At 40.6% G+C, this 26,884-nt stretch overlaps 1 protein-coding gene across 2 annotated transcripts in view; it reads left to right on the forward strand.

Annotated features, from left to right (window-relative positions):
* LOC136877394 (ABC transporter G family member 23) overlaps positions 1-26,884 on the forward strand; it is a 245,551-nt gene that overhangs the window by 159,833 nt on the left and 58,834 nt on the right. For both annotated transcript variants that reach the window (XM_067151398.2, XM_068228629.1), the window contains 3 exons: positions 5,875-6,109; positions 13,832-13,991; positions 18,599-18,753. In XM_067151398.2, the coding sequence (XP_067007499.1) occupies positions 5,880-6,109; positions 13,832-13,991; positions 18,599-18,753 (545 nt within the window). In that variant the 5' untranslated portion in view covers positions 5,875-5,879. The remainder of the gene's footprint in view (positions 1-5,874; positions 6,110-13,831; positions 13,992-18,598; positions 18,754-26,884) is intronic.

The following is a 26,884-nucleotide window of genomic DNA, read 5'->3' on the forward strand; positions in this document are numbered from 1 at the left end:
ATTTAACCACGGCAACACAGAATAGTACATATAGTTAACACTAGTGTTGGAAAGCATCAATACTACCAAAAGTCACATTAAACTGCCAAATTCCGATTGATATTGTGTCCCAAATATATTAATAATACTTACTGAACATCTATTCATTTGCCTTCTTTGGAGTAATTACTTCTTGGAGAGAAAACTTAAAAATCATTGAGGCAAAAAGTAGCGGGAAGATAACACCAATGAAAATGCTAACTGCTTAGCCCACACGAGTTCGTAAAATTAAATTATCAACGTTGTCAACAGTGCGAACACACATCCCTAAAGTTTACTTCTGTTTTTCAAATGTGATACTAGTGTTTTAAAAAACTTTACAGCATTTATCATAATTCGTTATACACTGACTGACAGAGCAAATGCAACACCAAGAAGGAGTGGTTCGAAAGGGATGAAAGTTGGGGAAAAAACAGAGACGGCACGGACGAATAATTGATGTTTATTTCAAACCGATATGCAGGTTACACAATGCGCACGGCATCGACTCAGTAGGATGTAGGACCACCGCGAGCGGCGATGCACGCAGAAACACGTCGAGGTACGGAGTCAATAAGAGTGCGGATGGTGTCCTGAGGGATAGTTCTCCATTCTCTGTCAACCATTTGCCACAGTTGGTCGTCCGTACAAGGCCGGGGCAGAGTTTGCAAACGGCGTCCAATGAGATCCCACACGTGTTCGATTGGTGAGAGATCCGGAGAGTACGCTGGCCACGGAAGCATCTGTACACCTCGTAGAGCCTGTTGGGAGATGCGAGCAGTGTGTGGGCGGGCATTATCCTGCTGAAACAGAGCATTGGGCAGCCCCTGAAGGTACGGGAGTGCCACCGGCCGCAGCACATGCTGCACGTAGCGGTGGGCATTTAACGTGCCTTGAATACGCACTAGAGGTGACGTGGAATCATACGCAATAGCGCCCCAAACCATGATGCCGCGTTGTCTAGCGGTAGGGCGCTCCACAGTTACTGCCGGATTTGACCTTTCTCCACGCAGACGCCACACTCGTCTGCGGTGACTATCACTGACAGAACAGAAGCGTGACTCATCGGAGAACACGACGTTCCGCCATTCCCTCATCCAAGTCGCTCTAGCCCGGCACCATGCCAGGCGTGCACGTCTATGCTGTGGAGTCAATGGTAGTCTTCTGAGCGGACGCCGGGAGTGCAGGCCTCCTTCAACCAATCGACGGGAAATTGTTCTGGTCGATATTGGAACAGCCAGGGTGTCTTGCACATGCTGAAGAATGGCGGTTGACGTGGCGTGCGGGGCTGCCACCGCTTGGCGGCGGATGCGCCGATCTTCGCGTGCTGACGTCACTCGGGCTGCGCCTGGACCCCTCGCACGTGCCACATGTCCCTGCGCCAACCATCTTCGCCACAGGCGCTGCACCGTGGACACATCCCTATGGGTATCGGCTGCGATTTGACGAAGCGACCAACCTGCCCTTCTCAGCCCGATCACCATACCCCTCGTAAAGTCGTCTGTCTGCTGGAAATGCCTCCGTTGACGGCGGCCTGGCATTCTTAGCTATACACGTGTCCTGTGGCACACGACAACACGTTCTACAATGACTGTCGGCTGAGAAATCACGGTACGAAGTGGGCCATTCGCCAACGCCGTGTCCCATTTATCGTTCGCTACGTGCGCAGCACAGCGACGCATTTCACATCATGAGCATACCTCAGTGACGTCAGTCTACCCTGCAATTGGCATAAAGTTCTGACCACTCCTTCTTGGTGTTGCATTTGCTCTGTCAGTCAGTGTATTATTGTACGCTGTGCAAGCATGTCAGTGTACTATTGTGTCGTACAGAAACTTAATATTTTAGAACATAAAGAAGTTACAATCTTATGTCCGTGTGTGTGTTCTTGTGCATTGTGGTTGCGTCCACAATCTTTGTGCTCGGGAAAGGTAAGGAGCTACAAAATGAGTATGAACAGTGTTCAGATACCTAGAAAGACAAAATTTTCTTCTCTCTCTCTTGAGCGCAAACTTGAGATTAGGAATTCCGGCCGCCCACTGCCTGATCTTGATATAACGATGCAGATTAAAAGTAAAAAAAATCGTGCGTAAATTCAGAATGGATATGCAAAAGAATCAAGTGGATGTGTGGGTGCGAAATTACCAACAGGATGTTTTGTTTTCCCTGTTTATTCTTTGTGAGTGAGAAAAGCGAAGGGACTTAAACCAAAGTCGGAGTGGCAGTATGTGGGGCGAAGGAAGAATTCTTCCTTCTGTTGAACCCCCAGTGACGAAAGTCACGCACCGCCACTATTTCTCATCCGCTTGCATAAAACAAATTACTCGTATCACATATGAAGACCTTCCAGCTTAAAATATTAAGAATATATGTACAAATGAAAATAATAATAATGACAATAACATATCTTAGTTGTGAATACAGTGGGAGGGTGTGATACATGTACTATCAAGATTTTTTGCCCACCCGATATAATGTAATTTAGTGATCGTGAAAGTATACTTTTGTAGCACGGCTAAATCCCAGGTGATGTCCGCCTCCGTAGCGTAACAGTTAGTGCCATTAGCTGCCGTACTCGGAGGTGCAGGTTCTGCCAGAGATTTAATAAATGGCAGGAGGTCTGGTATGGGCCTGCAGCTCATCTGTATTATGAGTGTGTCTGAAAAGAGCTGCCTGCACCACCCCACCATCTCAGGATGAGGACACGAGTTTGTCCGCCTCCATAGATGAACGATCAGCGTAGTCGCCTTCGATTCAGAGGGCCCGGAGGTCGATCCCCGGTCGGTTCGGAGATTTTAAATTAATTGGTTAATTCTCCTGGCCTGGAGAGTGAGTATTTGTAATGTCTCCAGCATACCTGAAATTCACTCACACACACACACACACACACACACACACACACACACACACACTTCCCTCCACTACAACAATACGTACTCTGCCAGCAATACGTACTCTGCCATGTACTGCAAATGCCGCCCACTCTCGTTTTAGCGTCTGCATTACAAGGGCTGCACCAGGGTATTATTATTATTATTATTATTATTATTATTATTATTATTATTATTTTGCTATTTGCTTTACGTCGCACCGACACATATGTCTTATGGCGACGATGAGACAGGAAAGGCCTAGGAATGGGAAGGAGGCGGGCGTGGCCTTAATTTAGGCACAGCCCCAGCATTTTCCTGGTGTGAAAATGGGAAACCACGGAAAACCATCTTCAGGGCTGCCGACAGTGGGGCTCGAACCCAACATCTCCCGAATGCGAGCTCACAGCTGCGCGACCCTAACCGCACGGCCAACTCACCCAGTGAGTCAAAATTGTTAAAAATGCGTTTTGTCCATCGAGAGTCGTTGGTCACCGTAGAAGCGATCCCTGCGTTCGCGCATTGTGTCCGTGATCTTCTTAGAGTAGATTACTTGTCTGGATTTTCTTATGCACATCCCGTTTTAGTAGTTTTGGCCAAGAATCTTGTGGAGAATCTGTATGTCCTTTTGCTCTAACTTGGCAAGCGCACATTTGAGAGAGGATAAGCAATTCTGACGCACAGAGAGATACCGGCTTGACGAATGGATTTATTGTTATTATTATTATTATTATTATTATTATTATTATTATTATTATTATTATTATTATTATTATTATTATTATTATTATTATTATTATTATTATACGGAAGAAACCCTGATTCATTAAACAAACGAATGTTCTCAGCTGTTTCTTAGACAGTCCTCGTTAAAAGACAAGTTCACCTTCAAGTTGGAGTCATTACGGACTATTAACTATCGAGCGTGTTTCAGCCTCCCAGCTACATTTCAGTGCTGCTGGTTGATGAGGACTATTATTAAACTTTTGACGCAATGATTGCTTCAATTATTCTGTTTGGAGGTCAGATTGATTGGGGATATGAATTTTTCCAGAGGCATGAACAGTAGAAATTTCTTAGCAAGCTTGTAAGCTGTTGGTAATCGAATATATCTGACGTTCTGATTATAAAGGAAGTCCACTTCATCTTAGCTGTTCTATATCATTTTGAGAAAATATTGAAATGCTTCGAGTATGCAATAGCGGAGGATTATTTTCGTAAAAATGATTAGTATTATTTAAAGATCGTTGAAGGTAAAGGCCTCGCAACTCGGTTCCTCTCCGAGCTCGAAGGTGTTGTTGCGTATGTCTTCCAATCCACTGCAATACACGAACCGGCTCTACAAGTGAAACCTTCTCACCATTCATCATGTGAGCGTCCGTAGCGTAATGGTTAGTGTTATTAGCTGCTGTCCTCGGGGACACGGGTTCGATTCCCGGTACTGTCAGAAATTTAAGAATGGCAGGAGGGCTGGTATGTGGTTGGATTGGTACATGAAGCTCACCACGTTGGGATGAGGACACCATTCCTGATAGGGACTGAGCGGAATAATGAATGGTATTACCGGTGTTGCCCATACCTATGCATCTTTCATGACTGTCAAAGTCAAGGACGAGACCGGAAAAAATAAATGACAAATGAAGACAAAGAGCACTAAGAAATAAGATATCACGATTCGAGAGGGATAATAATAATAATAATAATAATAATAATAATAAATCCGGTCTATTGAAAAGGCCTCATAAAGTTACTCACAATCATTTCATCAGCTTTTCACCACCTAAATATCTGTTCGAGCTCCTTTCTTTCTATTCCTGTGCACCGCACAATTACAATTAATAGATCATTTGTGGTGGCTGGCGCCACATTATGAAATTTTCTGCCAGCTCAGGTCAGATAAACTAGCTCTTTATCAAGGTTTAAGGTCGCCTTCCGAAACTACCTGCTGAGGATAGTTGACTGAATGGTTGAAGTACGAATGAGTGTGTACCTGAGAATTAGATAAATTAGGTGATGTTTATTTTAAATATTAAATGTGCCTTACAACATATCGGTTTTTATATTAATTTAGTTTTTAATTTATTTAAATTCATTTTTAATTCTATCTATTTAGTTTTAACTATTTTAGGTTGTAATCAAAATGTGGTTAAGTGTAAGAAAGGGCCTAGAGTCCTAACTTCGTCAGTGAACAAGGCACTAATAGATAAATAAACACATGAATTAATTAATATTTATCCACCTTCGTAGCGTTACGGTTAGTGTCTCTAGCTGCCATTCTCGGAAGCCTGGGTTCGATTCGTGGCACTGCTAGAAACTTAATATTGGCGGAAGAGCTGGTATGTGGTTAAATTGGTACATGCAGCTCATCTCCAGTTTGAGATGTGGCTGAGAATAGCTGCACCACCTCTGGATGAGGACGGGGATTTACTTTACTTTCTTTTATCACTAACAATATATTTCATCACAAAAGTATTATTATTATTATTATTATTATTATTATTATTATTATTATTATTATTATTATTATTATTATTATTATTATTATTTAGATAAGTGATACCAACAACACAAAACGAAATGACCATATGTAAAATAGTATTATGCTACTGTAAATGTAGAAATCTTAGTAATGTTGTAAATAGCAGGGATTGCAACAATGTATAAAAGTAATGTAACAACTTCACCTGCAGATAAGCACGTAAGTTCTTTTCAGGTGTAAATAACTGGAATTATAATGTATAACATCTTACTAAACATTTGAAAATGTACTATAGATAAGTGAATACATTATTATTATTATTATTATTATTATTATTATTATTATTATTATTATTATTATTATTATTATTATTGCCGGTAATAGTAGTAGTAGATCGTCTCTATAGTATATTATTAAATCTACCTCAACTCCTGTCCCCTCCTCCATTGTGTATTTCTAGATCTGCATTTGAATTACGCCTAATAAGTCTGTGTTCTGTTGTTGCAGACGCCATGTCCGCCGTGGAGGTGGGCGTCGTGGAAGAGACCACTTTCGCGGGTGAAGATGATGTGGTGCCACCGGTGGCGGACAAGCGTCACCAGCTGTTCTCGCGACAGTCGAGCGTGTGGACACGACGCCAGCAGGCAGTGTGTGTCCGTCGAGCCTACAAGCGCTACGGGTCGAAGAAGAACCCCAATGTCATTCTGGATGGGCTCAACATGACCGTGCCCAAGGGCGTGATGTAAGTCTCCCCGCTTCAACTCACATTAATTCCTAAGCATGGGTATTATTTGTAAGTCAGTAAGTCTTCTTTTATTGCAATTAATGCTATTTAGCTTACGCCTCTCTAACGACTTTTACGTTTTGTGGAGATGCGTGCACAGCTCCTAGCACTACCGCTTATTCGGCTCTTCACTTTGCAGTCAACGGCCAAAGCCTGCGTGAACGATCGAAGCAGCGCGGACATTAAGATCGCCTGCTTGAGACCAAATGACACTCAGGTCGTGTGAAATGGCTCACGGAGATCCAAAAAGCGGATCCTTCACCAACGCTAAGATGATGATAACTGGAAAATGCTACGAGAGGAATAGACTGTTATGTTTGTTTCGTAGATTTAGAGAAGGTATATAACAGAATACCGAGGGAAAAGATATTAGCCATTCTGAAGGATTATGGGAAGGCTATTGCAGACAATTAAAGGCATTTATGCTGGCAATTGGACCGAAATCCATTGAGTTCTCGTAACTTTAATGCTCTTTCAGTCTGACGAACAGATGTTATCTTTTTATGTTTTCAATTTGCTTTTAAGTCGCATCGACACAGATAGGTCTTATAATAATAATAATAATAATAATAATAATAATAATAATAATAATAATAATAATAATAATAATAATTCACATAGCATGCCCTAATACTCACAGCCTCCAATCAACACATACAGAGAAGATTTCCAAATACACAGATCTAGCCACAGAGATAAAAACCATGTGGAATCTCAACAATGTTATCATAATTCCAGTAGTGATTGGATGTAATGGTATTATACCAAAGACACTATACAGGAGCATTGAAGCTCTTAATCTCCACCCTCTCACTTAGAATTTAAAAAAAGCAGCCATCCTGGCCACTTGCCATAAAGTAAGGAAGTTTATTGGCATGAACCATCCACCATATAGAGGGGACTAATGAAAATCGTCCACTAATAATTTTGACCATTTATGTATAGTAAATATCTCATAAATATTTGTCAAGTTTATTTGTCAACAATGCACGTATATACTGATATGTATGAAGCATATGTGCTTATGTACTAAATAGTACTTCTTCCATGTACATTGTACCGAAGAAGCTCATAAACCCAATTATAAAATTGTGAATTATAAATAATAAAATAATAATAATAATAATAATAATAATAATAATAATAAGTTACTTGCTTTATGTCCCACAAACTACTTTTACGATTTTTGGAGACGGCGAGGTGCCGAAATTTAGTCCCGCAGTAGTTCTATTCCGTGCCGGTAAATCTACTGACACAAGGCTGACGTATTTGAGCACTGGACTGAGCCAGGATCGAACCCGCCAAGTTGGGGTCAGAAGGCCAACGTCTCAACCGTCTGAACCACTCAGCCTTGAAAGAGCTAGGCCTGCGAAGGAAGCGACCGTGGCCTTAATTAAGGTACAGCCCCAGCATTTACCTGGTGTGAAAATGGGAAATAAGGGAAAACCATCTTCAGGGCTGTCGACAATAGGGTTCAAACCTACTATCTCCCAAATGCAAGCTCACAGCTGCGCGCCCCTAACCCAATGGCCAATTCGTTCGGTGGTGTTATAATTGAAATATCGTTTGGCTTTTAGTGCCGGGAGTCTCAGAGGACAAGTTCGGCTCGCCAGATGCAGGTCTTTTGATTTGACTCCCGTAGGCGACCTGCGCGTCGTGATGAGGATGAAGGGATGATGAAGACGACACATACACCCAGTCCCCGTGCCAGCGAAATTAACCAATTAAGGTTAAAATTCCCGATCCTGCCGGGAATCGAACATCTACAACACTATAACATAGATGTAAAAAGAACATTAACAAATATAGACATGATGTAGGCTTTTTGGGCTTATGCCGTATTTTCTTGACAAGACATAAGCCCAAAAAGTCTATATCATGTCTATAAGTACGGTCCGTGAAAACATCAATGGTAATATTAAACAAATATTTATAAAACATATAACACACCTGTAAAAACTATTAAACAAATAGTTATAACGCTACATTGGAATATAGGAACCTAGGACCAAGTATTCAAATAATGCGGATCAACATAGAAGGACTAAACAGATCAAAATGTCAGTTTTATCAAGACTATCTCTGGAAAACAATACTGATGTAATTGCTTTACAGAAAACTCACGTAGAAAATGAAGATTAATTGCATAACAGAGGTAAAATACCAGGTTATGAACTTCTAGGTGCAACATTCCATCATGCATATGGAACTGTAACATATGTACGAAATACAGTAGAGAATGCCTCCCTGATCTCAACAAGCACAAGAGATTATGTCCATTCCATTGTAATCAAGTAGATGTTAGTCACCAATATCTATAAACCTCCTGCTTCCACATGGCCAGCACATGTCATTCAACCATACCTTCACCCAGCTGTCTATCTAGGTGATTTTAACAGCCGTCATGAGCAATGGGGATATTGTGACTGATTCCAATGGGGAATCAGTGACTGATTCCAATGAAGAGCACAATTTCCATCTTGTTTATTACTCTAAAGATTGGCGTACTTTCAGATCAGCTGCTTGGAGGAGAGAGTATAATCCTGATTTATGCTACGTGTCTACCGACTAAAACACTATACCTCTACCAACCATACGAAGAGTTCTCCCTGATTTTCCCCATAGCCAACATCGACCAGTTGTAGTGGAAATTGGAATTAAAGTTCCTATAGTGTCCTCAATTCCTCGTCCACGCTGGAACTTTCAGAGAGCAAATTGGATTGGCTATGCTGAACACTTTGGTAAGTGCCTAGGATGGATTCCACCTGTAAAAGACAACTACGAGAGATTTATTGGTGCTATAAAAAGTACAGCAAAGAAGTTCATACCCAGAGGCTACCGAAAGGAATATATCCCTGGTTGGAATGAAAACAGTGATATTCCCTACCAAGAATTCCTTACAACTGGTGACCCGTACATAGCAGATGAATTATTCCGCAGTTTGGATGCTGCCGGCAGGGAGAAATGGACAGAAACAGTTGAAAGCCTTGACTTCAATTGCTTAAGTCGAAAAACATGGTTCATTCCAAGAAAGCTAGAAGGGGGCTGTCGGGTAGATTGAATTATTTCTCTAATAACTCCTGATATTGTTGCAGCACAGATTGTGGCCAACTCAAAAGCTCCAGAAGATCGGGATCATACTACACAGATAAAACGTGAACTGAAAACATTGAAGGCAACCAGTCCAGAAGAGAGTACTTATTCCAGACCATTCACTCCACAAGATATATCAAATGGCCTTACAAAATATGAAGTCAGGCAAAACCCCTGGGTTTGATGGCATTCATCCTGAATTGTTGATACACTGTGTAAAATATGCTAGACTATGACTGGCTAAATTCTGCTCTGACATCCTGCTCATGAAACGGACAAAGAACATTGCTATCCTAAAACCCGGAAAATCTAACGATCAACCCAAAAATTATCGTTCAACTGCTCTTCTGAGCATAGTATACAGACTTCTGGAATGGCTGCTTTATAACAGAATTAGTTCCGTCATTTTTCAGAACTTGCCTGTTGAACAAGCAGGGTTTCAACCAAACCGTAGCAGTACAGATCAGGTTTTATCACTAACGACATTTATTGATGCTGGCTTTCGAAAACAACTCAAAACCTCTGTGGCATTTTATTTATTTGACTGCAGCTTATGATACTGTGTGTGAACAAGGACTTACGTACAAACTACTACGCGTTTTGCCATGTAAGGAGATTGCACGACTTATTGATAGCATGCTCACCAAGAAGAAGTTTCGTGTAATACTAGGAAATGGCGCTAGCAGTGAGAAAACTCTGAACAGTGGTCTTTCCCAAGGTTCTGTATTAGCTCCTCTGCTTTTCAACCTGTACATAGTTGATATACCTGAAACTAACTCCAGGAAATTTGGACATGTTTATGATTGGGCTCTAGCAATACAAGATAAATTAATAGAAAACACTGAAGAAACACTGACAACTGATCTTACCACCTTGAGACAATACATTCGAAAATAGAGATTACAACCGAATCCAAATAAAACTGAAGTTACATGTTTTCACCTTAGTAACAAAGTAGCCAATCGTGAACTGAAGGTTCAGTTTGAGAACACTTGTCTTGCCCACAATAGACATCCACAATATCTAGCGATTACTCTTGACAGAACTCTGTCTTTCAAGAAACATCTTCAGAAAACGGCTGCTAAGTTACGATCAAGGAACATCATCTTACAGAAGCTGTGTGGAACCACCTGAGGATAATTAGCATCTACCCTAAGGTCTTCAGCTCTCAGTATTGTGTACTCTGCTGCTGAATACTGCTCGTGGATATGGCTGAATAGCAGTCATACCAAGTTGATTGACACTCAGCTGAATCACACTATGCGTATGATCAGGGACAATTAGATCTACTCCCACTTTCTGGCTACCTTTATCTATCCCATATTCCACCACCTCACCTCCATCGGGAAAATGCTCTCCTACGAGATTATAAGAAAATAACTAACAACTGTCAGTTGCCAATCCAAGGTGACATTAATGATGCTCTGTTCAACAGGATAAAATCTAGACATCCACCTGTTAGAACAGCCAGAAACATACGACACTAATCTGGTTCAGGCCTGGAAGCAAGTATGTATATCCAGTGTTCCATCAGGATATCGCATTCTACCAAGGCTGAAAAACAAACCAGAGTATTTTGATCTTCCACGAAAGACCTGGACAACCATCAACAGGATTCGCATTGGTCATGGCAGATGTGCCAACTCCCTCCATAAATGGGTAAAATACTTAATTCGGCAGCGTGCAGTTGTGGTGCTGTGAATCAAACAGTTCGGTACATTGCGGAGCAGTGTCCTCTGACCGCCTTCCAGGCAAACCACCCTACTCTCACCTTTGTGTGTTTCTATGTAAAAAAACTTGAACATGTAAATACTTCAAACTATAAATATGTATTACAACTGTATTTATATGTAATGTGATGTGTTAGCCATACGCTAAATAAATAAACGCTACATACCTGTAAAATCTATTTTTACTAGTTTTACGGGTATTTTATAGTGTTTGAGGTGTTAGAATTACTGTTCAACAGACTGAAAAGCATTAAAGTTGCATTAACCGATTCAACACTGGAAAGTATGGTTTCATTTTTAACAATGAGTTCTCGGTTCAAAGTACCTACAGGGGTCGGAGAAGGTTGTGATTTTTCACCTTTATTGCGAATAGTTTACATGGATCTTTTACTGAATGGTATAAAATGGTAGGGCGGGATTCAGTTGGATGAAAATGTAGTAAGCAGGCATTTTGGTCTTAATGCCAGATTATGTTGAAAGTCTGCAATCTAATATATATTTATATTGCGCAGAGATGCGGGGGATGTGACATGTTAAGAGCCTTTCGAAGACTAAAGTGAAATCAGCAGGGAAGAAACCTCAGAGGGTTGAATGTCAAATAGGGAATACAAAACTGGAACAGGAGGACCATTTCAAATATTTGGGTTGAATGTTCTTCCAAGGAGGTAATATACTAACTGAAATAGAATCGAGGTGCAGCAAGCTAATGCTGTGAGCTCGCAGTTGTGATCAATAGTATTTTGTAAGAAGGAAGTCAGCTCCGTGATGAAACTATTTTCACATATATCTGTTTTCGGACAGAACTTGCTGTACAAGAGTGACAGCTGAATGGACTGTGGATATCTTATGAATAACTTAGACGTAACAGATATCAAAAGTATCGAGAGTGGTCGCTGATACAAACAGGAGGGTACTCGGAACGAGGGGATAAAGGATAACTCAATGGATGAAGCTGTGCACAAAAGCCGGCTTGTATGGTGCGGTCATGTGAGGCGAATGGAGGAGGATAAGTTACCTAGGAGAATAATGGACTCGGCTAAAGAGGGTATGAGAAGTAGTTTTTTTTCTAGTTGTTTTACGTCGCACCGACACAGGTCTTTTGGCGACGATGGGACATGGAAAGGCTAGGAGTGGGAAGGAAGCGGCCGTGACCTTAATTAAGGTACAGCCCCAGCATTTGCCTGGTGTGAAAATGGGAAACCACGGAAAACCATTTTCAGGACTGCCGACAGTGGGGTTCGAACCTACTATATCCCGAATACTGGATACCGGCCGCACTTAAGCGACTGCAGCTATCGAGCTCGGTAGGTATGAGAAGTAGAGGGAGACAAAGGCAGTGATGGTTAGACTCGGCTTTTAATGATTTAGGCGGTCCTCCTCAGCGTTAGAACGTACTAGTCAACTTTCATCATGGCACAGTCAAGCTCTGACACTGTCGTTTCGTAGTAAGACATTCGGGCGATATTTAACGAAATGCATGTGTTAATGACATTACAACTCTCAACAAATTACAAACAGGTACTCCGCGCCCTACGTGACAGTCGCTTCACGTCACAGTTTCAAGGTTGTAAATCTAACTTGGTCGTCCCTGCCTTAGTCCCTCATTGACATTATAGACTTTTCAGCAAATGATCCACGAACAACTACAGTTCGGTGTCAACGTTATTGATTCAAACTTGACTTCATTTTCTTACGTTTAATCAAAATTGGAATGTGTTACTACGTAGTGCACTCGTATCCTTTTAGGCAAGAGCTTTCAAATCTCTATCGCATGTTTCTAGGTGCCTCACCACGTGCCATGTCATCCGTACACCCTCACCCATTTCCTCACTGCTATCGCGCGGGCTATGTTGAACCTATACAATTCTTTGTACTGTGTTCCTGCGAATAGTCCGTTAACAATCCTCATTTTACCACGCTATAGACTGTTTCGGTTACGGTTTGTGATAGACCAGAACTTGCGTAAGAATGTTACGGTAACTCTATCTAACAATCATTGTTCCAGATCTGGTCTGTAGTAACATGATCTAAAATGTTTTATTTTGGTCTGAGGTAACACGAGCTAACAATTCTTGTTTCAGCTATGGTCTGTAGTAACACGAGCTAACAATTCTTGTTTCAGCTCTGGTCTGTAGTAACACGAGCTAACAATTCTTGTTTCAGCTATGGTCTGTAGTAACACGAGCTAACAATTCATGTTTCAGCTGTGGTCTGTAGTAACACGAGCTAACAATTCTTGTTTCAGCTGTGGTCTGTAGTAACACGAGCTAACAATTCATGTTTCAACTATGGTCTGTAGTAACACGAGCTAACAATTCATGTTTCAACTATGGTCTGTAGTAACTCGAGCTAACAATTCTTGTTTCAGCTGTGGTCTGTAGTAACACGAGCTAACAATTCTTGTTTCAGCTGTGGTCTGTAGTAACACGAGCTAACAATTCATGTTTCAGCTATGGTCTGTAGTAACACGAGCTAACAATTCTTGTTTCAGCTCTGGTCTGTAGTAACACGAGCTAACAATTCTTGTTTCAGCTCTGGTCTGTAGTAACACGAGCTAACAATTCTTGTTTCAGCTGTGGTCTGTAGTAACACGAGCTAACAATTCATGTTTCAGCTGTGGTCTGTAGTAACACGAGCTAACAATTCATGTTTCAGCTATGGTCTGTAGTAACACGAGCTAACAATTCTTGTTTCAGCTCTGGTCTGTAGTAACACGAGCTAACAATTCTTGTTTCAGCTGTGGTCTGTAGTAACACGAGCCAACAATTCATGTTCCAGCTATGATCTGTGGTAACACGTTCTAATAGTTCTTGTTCGAATAGTAGTCTATGGTAACACGATCTTATTATTGTTTCAGCTACGGTCTGCTGGGAGCTAGTGGCTGTGGTAAGACCACTCTGCTCACGTGTGTGGTCGGCAGGAGACGACTCGACTCCGGTGAGATCTGGGTGCTCGGCGGGCGACCTGGTTCCAGGGGAAGTGGAGTCCCCGGCCCTCGTATAGGTTACATGCCTCAGGTAAAGATAATGTCTTTTTTTTTTTTCGACAAACTCTGCGAAGCACAGGGCTAGTGCTACGAAGGTGCTTATTTCATAAATTTGAACTTCGAATCTCAGCCCAGTAGTTGTTAACATGAACGTACCGAGCTCGATAGCTGCAGTCGCTTAAGTGCGGCCAGTAACCAGTATTCGGGAGATAGTAGGTTCGAACCCCACCGTCGGCAGCCCTGAAAATGGTTTTCCGTGGTTTCCCATTTTCACACCAGGCAAATGATGGGGCTGTACCTTAATCAAGGCCACGGCCGCTTCCTTCCCACTCCTAGCCCTTTCCTGTCCCATCGTCGCCATAATACGTATATGTGTCGGTGCGACGTAAAGCAACTAGAAAAAAAATGAACGTATCCCACATTCGAATTTTCAGGACTCACTCCAGAATATTCCCGCAATTTTAATTTAATTTTTCTTCCTCAGATTTTTGACGTTGTCAAAAATGACAAAGGACCAACCAAGCTCTATGTCACAGTACTCTGAAAATGAAAAGAAGTGAAGAAATGCATAACTGATATTGGTACAAGAAGGTACAGCTAATTGTTTAAGATAAAATGAATAGAAAACAATATTACACTTGTGACAGGTTTCTAACTGATGTTTCAAGATGGATATTGAAGCCTTCAGTGCGCTATTTCAAGTGCATGTCTCATTGGATTTATGACCAGCGTAGTGATTTTCGGTTCATAAGGTCCCGGGTTCGATTCCCAGCCGCGTGCTGCTAATTCCTCTAGCTCGGGACTGTTTGTGGTCATCTTAATACACATCTTCATTTACAGACAACACATCACCAACTACCACAGAAACACGCAATAATGAATACATCCCCCCCATGAAGGCTTGGTCTCAAGAAAGACATCCGGTTGTAAAATTAGGCTGAAACCACATTAGTGTACACTCAAGAAAAACGGTGAAAAGGCCAGATAATAATAATAATAATAATAATAATAATAATAATAATAATAATAATAATAATAATAATAATAATAATAATAATAATAATGATGTTTCGGAGGTTTACGACCTAAAAAAAGTAAAATATGACTTAAACATTTTAGGGATATAGCAAGTCTTGGAGTATAACTAACATCGAACATGCCAAAAAGTTATTAGAGATAATATAACAGACACATTTAATCATACAAATTGACAGAGCTACTAAAGCTGCATTAAAATTTAATATATTCAGTAGCATAGCCCTGATGCTGTTCTCCTAAAGGAGGACGAAAAGAAAAAAGTATGATCATGTTTTTTTGGTATCTGTCAGCGTACATTCGTACAGCATCACGTTCTTAGAATCTTGTCTTCTGAACATGCTACCTATCAGTTTCGGAGAAAAGAAAAATACAACTACTACAATATTTTAAAATCCTTGTCATATTCATACCTTAGTCTACCCCTACCGTTCTTACCGCCTACACTTCCCTCAAAAACCAACTGAACAAGACCTGGGTGTCTTAAGATGTGTCCTATCATTCTATCTCTTCTTCTCGTCAAATTTAGCCAAATCGATCTCATCTTACCAATTCGATTGAGTATATCTTTATTCGTGATTCGATCTATCCATCTTACCTTCAGTATTCTTCTGTAACACAACATTTCAAAAGCTTCTATTCTCTTTCTTTCTGAGCTAGTTATCGTCTTTCACTCCCGTACAATGCCACGCTTCAGACGAAAGTCTTCAAAAACATCTTCCTAATTCCTATACCAATGTTCCAAGTGAGCAAATTTCTGTTATTAACAAAGGCCTTCCTTTCTTGTCCTTACTTCTGCCATTGTTAGTTATTTTACTACCCAAGTAACAATATCCGTCTTTTTCCTTTAAACTTCATTTACTAATCTAATATTACCTAACTTCGTTCAACTGCACTCCATTACTTTTGTTTAGGACTTATTTATTTTCATCTTACACTTATTATCCAAGACTCTGTCCATACCATTCCGCAATTTTTCCAGATCTTCTGCAGTCTGAGAAAATAACAGTATCATCGGCAAATCTCAAGGTTTTGATTTCCTCTCCTTGGATGTTGATTCCCTTTCCAAATTCCTCTTCAGTTTCCTTTGCTGCCTGTCCTATACAAACAATGTAAAGTAGGGGGGACAAACTGTAGCCTTGCCTCACTCCTTTCTGGATTGCTGCTTCTGTTTCGAAGCCCTCGATTCTTATCACTGCAGACTGATTTTTATACAGATTGTAGATAATTCTTCCTTCTCGGTATCTGATCCCGATCTCATTCAGTATCTCAAATAGCTTGGTCCAATCAACATAATCGAATGCTTTTTCTAGATCTACGACGCCATGTACGTGGGCTTGCCGTTCTTAATTCGATCCTCTAAGATCAGACGTAAAGTCAGGATTGCTTCGCGTATTCCTACATTTCTTCTGAAGCCAAACTGATCTTCTCCCATTTCAGTTTCAAACTGTCTTTCCATTCTTCCGTAAATAATGCGTGTTAACATTTTGCAGGCGTGCGATACTAAACTAATGGTGCGATAGTTTTCACGCTTGTCAACACCGGCTTTCATGGGAACAGGTATAACAACATCCTGCCGAAAATCAGATGACACTTCTCCTGTATCATAAATCTTACACACTAAATGGAATAATCTCGTCATGCTGGTCTCTCCTGAGGCAGTCATTAATTCTGAGGGTATGTCATCAATTCCCGGTGCCTTGTTCCTGTTTAGGTATCTCAAAGCTCTGTCAAATTCTGACCTCAAAACTGGGTCTTTCATTTCATCAGCATCAACAGCCTCTTCTTGTTCCAGAACCATATCACTATAACATGTACCTTGTTAAAAACGACGTCTCAGTTCAAACAAAATTGTTCAAAATATAACTAAATGTGACCTTGTCACCAAATGCTCAAAATATAACTAAATGTGACATTGTCACTAAATGCTCAAAATATAACTAAATGTGACCTTGTCACTAAAATGCTCAAAATATAACTAAATGTGACCTTGTCACTAAAATGCTCAAAATATAACTAAATGTGACTTTGTCACTAAAATGCTCAAAATATAACTAAATGTGACTTTGTCACTAAAATGCTCAAAATATAACTAAATGTGACCTTGTCACTAAAATGCTCAAAATATAACTAAATGTGACCTTGTCACTAAAATGCTCAAAATATAACTAAACGTGACCTTGTCACTAAAATGCTCAAAATATAAATGTGACCTTATCACTAAAATGCTCAAAATATACCTACATATGACCTTCTCACTAAAATGCTCAAAATATAATTAAATGTGACCTTGCCACTAAAATGCTCAAAATATAATTGTGACCTTGTCACGAAAATGCTCAAAATATAATTAAATGTGACCTTGTCACTAAAATGGTCAAAATATAACTAAATATGACCTTGTCACTAAAATGCTCAAACCGTAACTAAATGTGAGCCTGTCACTAAAATGTTCAAAATATAATTTTGACCTTGTCACGAAAATGCTCAAAATATAATTAAATGTGACCTTGTCACTAAAATGCTCAAAACATAACTAAATGTGACCCTGTCACTAAAATGCTCAAAAGATAATTGTGACCTTGTCACGAAAATGCTCAAAATATAATTAATTGTGACCTTGTCACGAAAATGCTCAAAATATAATTAAATGTGACCTTGTCACTAAAATGCTCAAAATATAACTAAATGTGACCTTGTCACTAAAATGCTCAAAATATAACTGTGACCTTGTCACTAAAATGACCAAAATATAACCAAAACAATAAAAATGGCCAAAATATGTATTTATAAAAATCAAACCCCATGGCACTACAGCCCTTGAAGGGCCTTGACCTGCCAAGCGACCACTGATCAGCCCGAAAGCCTGCAGATTACGAGGTGTCGTGTGATCAGCACGACGAATACTCTCTCGGCCGTTATTCTTGGCTTTCTAGACCGGGGCTGCTATCTCAGCGTCAGATAGCTCCTCAATTCTAATCACGTAGGCTGAGTGGACCTCGAACCAGCCCTCGGGTCCAAGTAAAAATCCCTGACCTGGCCGGGAATCGAACCCAGGACCTCCGGTTAAGAGGCAGGCACGCTACCCCTACACCACGGGGCCGGCTAATATTGTGAGTTGGATCCGCTGATTATTTTAAATTCATATTCATCCATTCATTATTCATAATCACGTTTTGAATTCTGGTCAGTGGATGAATTTTGGACTTTTAAATTGTCATTATATTTTGTCTAATTTCGTACCATGCTAGGCCCCTTTAAACTACAAGCATCGTCATCAGCTAGGCTACAAAAGCGTGCCGGTCGTTAACGAGGAAGTTGCAAGAAACATACACAGGAGTATTCGTGGCTTTAAATGAGACACAGCTCAGGCATTTTGTTAATGTGAAAATGGGGAAACCACTGATTGTTACCTTCAGGTCCGCAGACAATGAAAGTTAAACCCACGATCTCCCGAATGCAATATTGCAGCTGTACGACCCAGCATCCTGTAGCCAACTCGCTAGGTCCTTCTATGATTTTCTGCTTGCATTCTATGTTTCATCTTTAGAGCTCTACTTTTGTTTACTGTATCATTATTCCTATCGTGTGTTGTTTGTGCAGGAGCTGGCGCTGTACGGCGAGTTCTCGATCCGAGAGACGCTACTCTACTACGGTTGGGTGAACGGGATGACCACCAAGGAGGTGGACGAGAAGCTCGAGTTCCTCATCAACCTCCTTATGTTGCCACCCGCAAACCGCTTCGTCAAGAACCTCAGGTAAGTGGGTACCTAAAACTGTGATGTGCATTTCATCCGAAGAGCGGTAATAGCCACGTGGCAAGGTCCTAACCCTGACCAATGCACGTGGGATATTTGAAATGTAGCATCACGTCTTGTGGTTCGGATTTCACGTAAAATTGAAGGTCCAATGGTCATGATGATGTCATCTTTTTTCCCTTTGCATTAGGATGGTGCTCAGTAGTACAGAAATTCATTCTACGGTATAACGAACGATAATAGCGCGTTTTTTAATTTTACATTCTTTTGCACGTTTTGCTAATTTGGAATGATCGGTCATTATTTCAACTTTCGGGAAAGTTTTGGGTCAATATATAGCATTTTCAACAAAGTTTAGATCATTTAAAGTTATAAAACTTCCCGCTTCAGAAAAGTATTATCCTCCCAAGCAGTTCTGTGCAAGAAAAATGCCGAAAATGAACCCACCTAAAAGTGTATTTTTAATTCAGCTAGTGAATGAATTTGGAAAATACGTGTTCACTACAGATGGGCGTGTTTTAAACTGAAAATTGTGCAATGGTAGAGTGAGAGAGGAAAGGAAAATCTTAGGATCAAAATGCAAAATTTGAATTTGGATGAAAAAGAAATCACAAGAAATCTATCAAGTTACAGAAAAATTGCGATACAACCAGGAAACGGCGATTACAATTTTATGATAACTTATGTACAGTGGATAATGACAGGCTCACAAAGAAAATATTAAACTTAACATTATCAACGAAAAATCACAATCATTGGCTAAAACAAACCAGTGAAGGCTCAAATGAAGTTGCTATTACTGCAGAAATCATTCAAGATAGAATAAAATTCAGAACGTTAATTCACAAACACAAATTTTCTTTAAAGCTCACCCGACTAAATACAGGATGGACTAAACAACGTAAAAACGAACACAGTCAGAAGAGGAAAAAGATACGGGGAAGAAAAACAAACAGGAAAGTTACTAAGCTCAAACGCGCTGCTCAGTTGGGCATAACGAATCAAGAAGGAATAGCTGTTCAATGAATAGAGCAGGGATATATTATTTCTAAAATTATTGTTACCAACATTCAGTTTGGTCCCTTTTTTCCTTATTTTGTAGCATTTTGCGTAAATTTAAGGGCATTTTTATTAAACATTTTCAGAGACATTTTAGGTCATCAATATCCACCCCCTACTCATGATGATGATATGAAGTGTCACGTTATATATATCGTCATACCTTTATTTACTTCTACAACGCTACCCATCCCCTATAAATTTAGACCTAACCTACCTTACTAGAGTTAGGTCCCTGTCTCTCCTAGCATTCCGTTGACTCTCTCAAAGCAATATCTTGGGGAGCACCTTCACAACACGTCCTTCTGTCTCTCACTCAGTTCATTTTATATACTCAAACATCACAACAAGACCCCAAATGTTTACCATTACCCAATATCACAATCAAGCACCAGAACAAACGAGAATCCATACAAAAGAATACGAAAATATAAAAAAGCAGATATAAAAAAGACCTCATCATTCGTTACCCCTGTTCAAACCTTCACTCCTATAAATATTCCCTACTCTAAGTTCCTCACCGCACTTAAACATTTGCATACACTACCCGCACATTTCCATTCTTTCACAAACCAGTAGATTGAGTAGAGGTGTGTGGTAAAGCTGTTCCTCTGTTATTGCTCTCCGCTAAGATAACAGCGGTTTACGTTCCAGTGAAAGAGAGATGTAATCTAATTTTGACTTCACGTGGTGTATCTAGACTGCACGTTCTCGATGTGTTTGTGTTACGGATTGTTCTCCTCCACGGTAAAACTTGCGAAGGAAGATCCAGAGCCGGCATGCATGTCAAGGTCGCGAGCTGACTGACAGCTCTGCGTGCACGAGGAACAGCTGTCACGAGCACTAGCGCAGGACTTTATCAGATAGCACAGGTCTGGAGGGGTGTACATTACACGTTCATAACTACGGTAGGGGTACTCCATACAATAATCCATTGCATATTGCACCCGTAAATCGAGTAGGACTTCAAGGGTACAATATTTTTCTTTCATATAAGGAAATAACATAATTGAATGTGTTCAACATGGCGTTTGCATAAGATGTTTTGCAATCACCATGTACCAAGAAAATAAATAACTACTTTAAAGTTTGCCATAAGCAAGGAAGTTCAAAATAAGACATGCTCAACTTTCCTATGAATAGTTACGAAGCAGAATAACACCGACTACTATGCCGCCACTATAGCACTTCTGTAGTAAAACGTCATGTTTTTGTAAACTTAAACAAAAGAAAATAGGCTATAATAGAAGCATATCTCCTAGCCACCGTGTTTATACAAAAGGACACAAATATAAACGCACACTAACAAATTGCTGTGTCAATCCTTTCATCACAGCCTATGTAGTTGTATGTTTCAAACATTACCTGCAGACCAATAAGTAACTGGAGCCTATTACCGGTAGGCGTGCGCCCTCGTGCACAGTCCTGAGTCAGTGACGTGGGGAAGTACAAGGCGACTGAGGGAGAGAGACTTGCGTCTTCGTGCACAGCCCTGAGTCAGCAACGTGGGGAAGTACAAGACGACCGAGGGAGAGAGACTTGCACCCTCGTGCACAGCCCTGAGTCAGCAACGTGGGGAAGTACAAGACGACCGAGGGGAAGAAACTTGCACCCTCGTGCACATGTATTTCTAGCACTGGAACTGCGCTTGTGGCGGGCAAGCTTTGACACCCGTGCCATAGAGAAATGAGATCTTACTGTCTAGGACTGACAGTATAGACAAACGTGGAATCTGGAAACAAGATATCACTGACAAGAGGAAACGCCTGCAAAAGTTACAGTAAGGAAATCACGCAGCAAGGAACGACATCTGGCCTCACCTCCAAAACTAAAACGAACCCATTTGGCTCCAGTGACTGTATAAAATAAACACGGATAAATTAAACTGATTGAGAGAACAAGGGCGCTCTGGCGATAGACTCGAAATTGTCATATTTTCTATACAGCTGCATTACAGTTTGCTGAAAGCATTCTGTCCTTCAAGAGGGAATTTAATTCCATTGTTTTACCCCTTTAAAATAATCTGTCTCTGACATGGCCTTTCATGTCATAAAAGAGACTACTTTCTTTAAGTGAATCGACGACGGTGTGTGGTGAGGTCAGCCAGCGGGCAATAGTAGTACGGTACAACAAAAACAGAGATACTATACTGGAAAATACAAATTCAAATCGTACGTTGAGGAGAAATATTATTTTTCTTCCAGACATATTTTTGTAATATTTGTCTCTCACGTTGTTCTCTGTAATTTAGTTTGTTTCTTTCTAGTTATTTACATAATTGATTTATTAAATTACAGTGCCAGGAATAAGATAAATCCATACTGTTGCATTTTAATTGCTTACTTAGTCTTTTCTTAAATAATTTCAAAGAAGTTGGAACCCCTGGTTCTCCTGAAGTTATTTGTGTCGTACGACAGGCAAGGGTAACCCTGAATTTATTCTACCGCCTATTTTAAATTATCTCTGTTTTCAGTTTTCTTACCTTTCAGTCTTTAAAGACGATTGTAATTATCCTCACCTTCTCCGTCTGCTTCTCTTCAACCTCCAAGTCTGTGTTCAGTATTCTCCTAGGTGACTTATCCTTATCAATTCGATTCACACGATCCTACCCCTAGAGTCGCTTCGTGTGCACAGATTTTCCCATAGAGTTCATTCGTAACTTAGCCTTTATATCTTCAATGTGACTGCTCTTCCCCCTGTTTGTATCAGCAACCATTCTCGCTACTTTCACGTCTGTTACTCCCAGCTTATGAAAATGATAACAAGAGTCCACCCAGCCTTCACTTCTGTAGTTCATAGTTGATGCGAAAATAAAACGAAGTATAATTTCATTAGAGAACTGTCCGACTCCATGGCTAAATGGTTAGCGTGCTGGCGTATGGTCACAGGGGTCCCGGGTTAGATTCCCGGCAGGGTCGGGAATTTTAACCATCATTGGTTGATTTCGCTGGCACGGGGACTGGGAATATGTGTCGTCTCCATCATCATTTCATCCTCATCACGACGCGCAAGTCACCTACAGGAGTCAAATCAAAAGACCTGCACCTGGCGAGCCGAACTTGTGCTCGGACACTCCCGGCAGTAAAATCCATACGCCATTTCATTACGCCGCAACCGTGCAGGCTGTGATGTGAAGAACTGATGGATGGCCATGAACAAAACTAATTATTTAATTCGTGGTAGCTTCATAGGCCCAGTGTCAGTTTCCGCCTTTCGATGTAGTGAATCCTACACTTGTCGACTCCAAATTCCATACAGATGTCTCCCTAAAACGATTAGTTAGATGCGAATAAATCAACCATCATTTTGAGTTTCATTCAGTAAATAATAATAACAATAATAATTGTACGGCCTCGGCTACTGTGTGCAGACATTGTAATTTGACGCCATCTGGCTTTCTTCTAGGCAATTTCGACGTTTTGTTTCACTCTAGGCTCACTAGACGGCAGAGTAAACCGAATCTCTCTTGGGCGTCTATGGCTGAGTTGTAATTGATTTTGTCGCGTGAACATCAAATGTGTACCCAGAGATCTTTTACGTGTCGGCAAGTTTCATTTATTGAAAGACGTTTTACCCCTTTTTTTCGTATCGCTAATTTCAGATTATCCCCCGCCATAAAACACATTTATGTCAAAATGATGCGCTCACGCGCCTCGAACTCCAGACGCTCACATGGAAGTCATGGGTGCTGACTACTGGACCAGGGGTACTGCAAATACTCTCATGCAAACTGTCAACAGGTGTGCAGGTTATTGAATTTAAAGGGCCAATAGCACAAACCCTTGGACACGTATCTGTTTTACCGAGCGAGTTGGCCGTGAGGTTAAAGTCGCGCAGCTGTGAGCTTGCAATAAGGAGTTAGTAGATTCGAATCGCACCGTCAGCAGCCCTGAACATGGTTTTCCTTGGTTTCCCAATTACACACCTGTCAAATGCTGCGACTGTACCTTAATTAAGGCCTGGGCCGCTTACTTCCATATCCTAGCCCAGTAGCGAAAGAATCTGTTTATATTTTGAGTATAACATCCTTCCAAACTTTGAACGAAATCAGTTTCCCCTTGTTAGTCACTTTTCCTACTGATATCAATCTAGTTGTATTTTTCCTTAAAATAATCCGCTTCATTACTCTTCGAAGACATTTGCTCCTGATTATCAGGTCGTTCGTTCTCTAATCGTTGTAAATGAGAAATGTGTGTTTTTAAGAGAGAAACATTCCTATTTCGAAAGCGAATATGGATGTTTACCGGAATCCAGTAACCAGTTTTCCATTTACCTTGGGGAAGAGTGTGAAGAATGTAGTAATTTATAATACTAATGGGCTGAGTGTGAAGAATGTAGTAATTTATAATACTAATGGGCTGAAGAGTGGTGATGGTGCACTCTGTAAAATCTTCCTCGTAACCTTGGATCTCAATACTCGGTGTGATGTCATTATACGAAACCTATGATGAATCTCCAACGATATACAGGATGTCTAAAAATTCGCACATACCTGTCTTCGACTAGAATAAGGATCGAGTTCTTATTGATAACATTTCATCTAACCTTCCTTGCTACCAAAGGGATTTGCGTTCTCGTAAGAAATTTAAGATGCATTGCCGAAATCACTTGGTGAATACTTCTAGCTCACTTGTACGATGAGTGAAGTGTGAATGAATGGCATGAATCAGACTACTTTCATAAAAATCAGAAATGCATTTGCTAGTTATAGGCTATAGGTTTTCCCGGTGTGAAAATGGATAACCACGGGAAACCATCTTCAGGGTTGCCGACAGTGGGATTCGAACCTACTATCTCCCGGATACAAGCCCATAGCCGCGTCTTTTATTATGACTACTGTATTGTTAGTTTTATAATTATCATGTTCATTTATATTGCCATATTGTACATTCTATAATTATTTCTTTTATTACTATCTCCATATTTGCTATTAGTAGAATAGGCTATTATTATTTTTAAATTTGTTGTATTAAAAATGATATTTCTGTTCATTATTTAAAATGTGTAAGAGAGGGCCTTGAGCCCTAACTTCACTACGAATAAAAACGAATTACTTACTTACTTACTCACTCATTGTATTAGCTCCCTCTCTAGGTCAGTGGCTTACTGTCGGTTTCCGTACCCCAAGATTAAAATCAAATGTTAATTACACCAACCTGAAAGAAGTTCCAAGCATTAATGGAGTGAAGGACAACGCCGTTTGTTTAAGATGCGCAAAGTAGTGGCGGAGCGTTCTATATGTTCAGAAGTTCAGTAAACCCCCTAGAAATAGATAAGCCTTAGTAAAATGGTTTATCAAGAGCCTGTTCCTTTAATTAGCACTGTATATTCGCGCACGTAGCGATAATTTTGACCTCAACACTCGGTTGCTCTCCGGAATCAGCGAAAAGTTTCAATTTCAGGACTGAGGGTGTGTGGAGGTGAGACGCAAGGAGGGTGCGCAAGCTGAGGGGCCTCTTCGTATTCATACAACATACTACACTATCAACCACCACAGAAACACGCAATAGTGATTACATCCCTCCATGTAGGGTTGGCGTCATGAGGGGCATCCGGCCATGAAACAGGGCCAAATCCACATGTGCGATACATTTCGCACCCGCGACGCCACAAGTGTGGGAAAAGCGGTAGAAAAAGTAAGACAAAAAAGTCGCAGTAGTACTATTGGATTCATCAGCGTCCCTTTCCGAGGATTCTTTTATCTCTGCTGCTTCACAAGTTGCCTGTCGTAAGAGGAGACTAAAAGGGGTCCGAGGGGCTCTGAACTTTAGGGCATGTATTGGCGATCATGGGGCCCTTAGCTGAGTCCTGGCATTGCTTCCACTTACTTGTACCAGGCTCCTCACTTTCATCTGTCCTATCCGATCTTACATGGTCAGCTCTTGATCTTTTCCGACCCCGATGGTATTAGGTTTGCGAATCCTAGGGAGTCTTTAATTTTCACGCCCTTCGTGGCCCTTGTCTTTCTTTGGCCGATACCTTCATATTTCGAAGTGTCAGACCCCTTCCATTTTTTTCGTCTGATTAGTATTATATAGGTAGAGGATGGTTGCCTAGTTGTACTTCCTCTTAAAACAATAATCACCACCACTCTCGAGTTAGGTTGCATATATGTGCTCCTTATCTGAGTACACCATTGCCCCCTCCTCACCCGATGAAGTTACCAGTGTCCCGCTGCATCCATTTCTACTGAAAAATTCCCAGGCTTTACGAACATAAATCCTTTACATATAATGTTCTTACCTCATTCTAACGGTGGAAATAAACTGTGGGACGCAACTCAAGATTTACGAGTTGAGCTCTATGAAGTTACAACAGTCAAATCGCGTGAAGTTTCCGACGAGACTAACAAACAGTGTTGCCAACTTATATTTTCAAGATCCGCTAAATACTACTAAAAATCCGCTAAAATTCCGCCAAGAAATCTGATCTCAAATAATAATAATAATAATAATAATAATAATAATAATAATAATAATAATAATAATGAAATGGCGTATGGCTTTTAGTGCCGGGAGTGTTCCAGGACATGTTCGGCTCGCCAGGGGCAGGTTTTTTTATTTGACCCCCCGTAGGCGACCTACGCGTCGTGATTAAGATGAAATGATGATGAAGACGACACATATACCCAGCCCCCGTGTCAGCGAAGTTAACCAATGATAGTTAAAATTCCCGACCATGCCGAGAATTGAACCCGGGACCCCTGTGACCAAAGGCCAGCACGCTAACCATTTAGCCATGGACCCGGAAATAATAATAATAATAATAATAATAATAATAATAATAATAATAATAATAATAATAATAATAATAATAATAATAATAATAAAAAAAGAAAATATCTGCACTCATCTGATCTGTGAGTTTCACTGGGATTAACGCCTGCCTGCGAACCGGCGAGCTAAAACTTGTAGACGTTTTACTGCCGGGTGCAAACTAGGTGAATCCCCTACCTCATGGGCCACACACAGAACAGGCCAGTTCATTAATCGGTCTTCTTTCATAGCAAAAATATAAATGCTATTCTCTCACAGTTTCATTATCTGTCGTCATTCGTCAACTAAGCGATAAG

This window comes from Anabrus simplex, chromosome 7 (assembly GCF_040414725.1).
Source record: "Anabrus simplex isolate iqAnaSimp1 chromosome 7, ASM4041472v1, whole genome shotgun sequence".
NCBI lineage: Eukaryota > Metazoa > Arthropoda > Insecta > Orthoptera > Tettigoniidae > Anabrus > Anabrus simplex.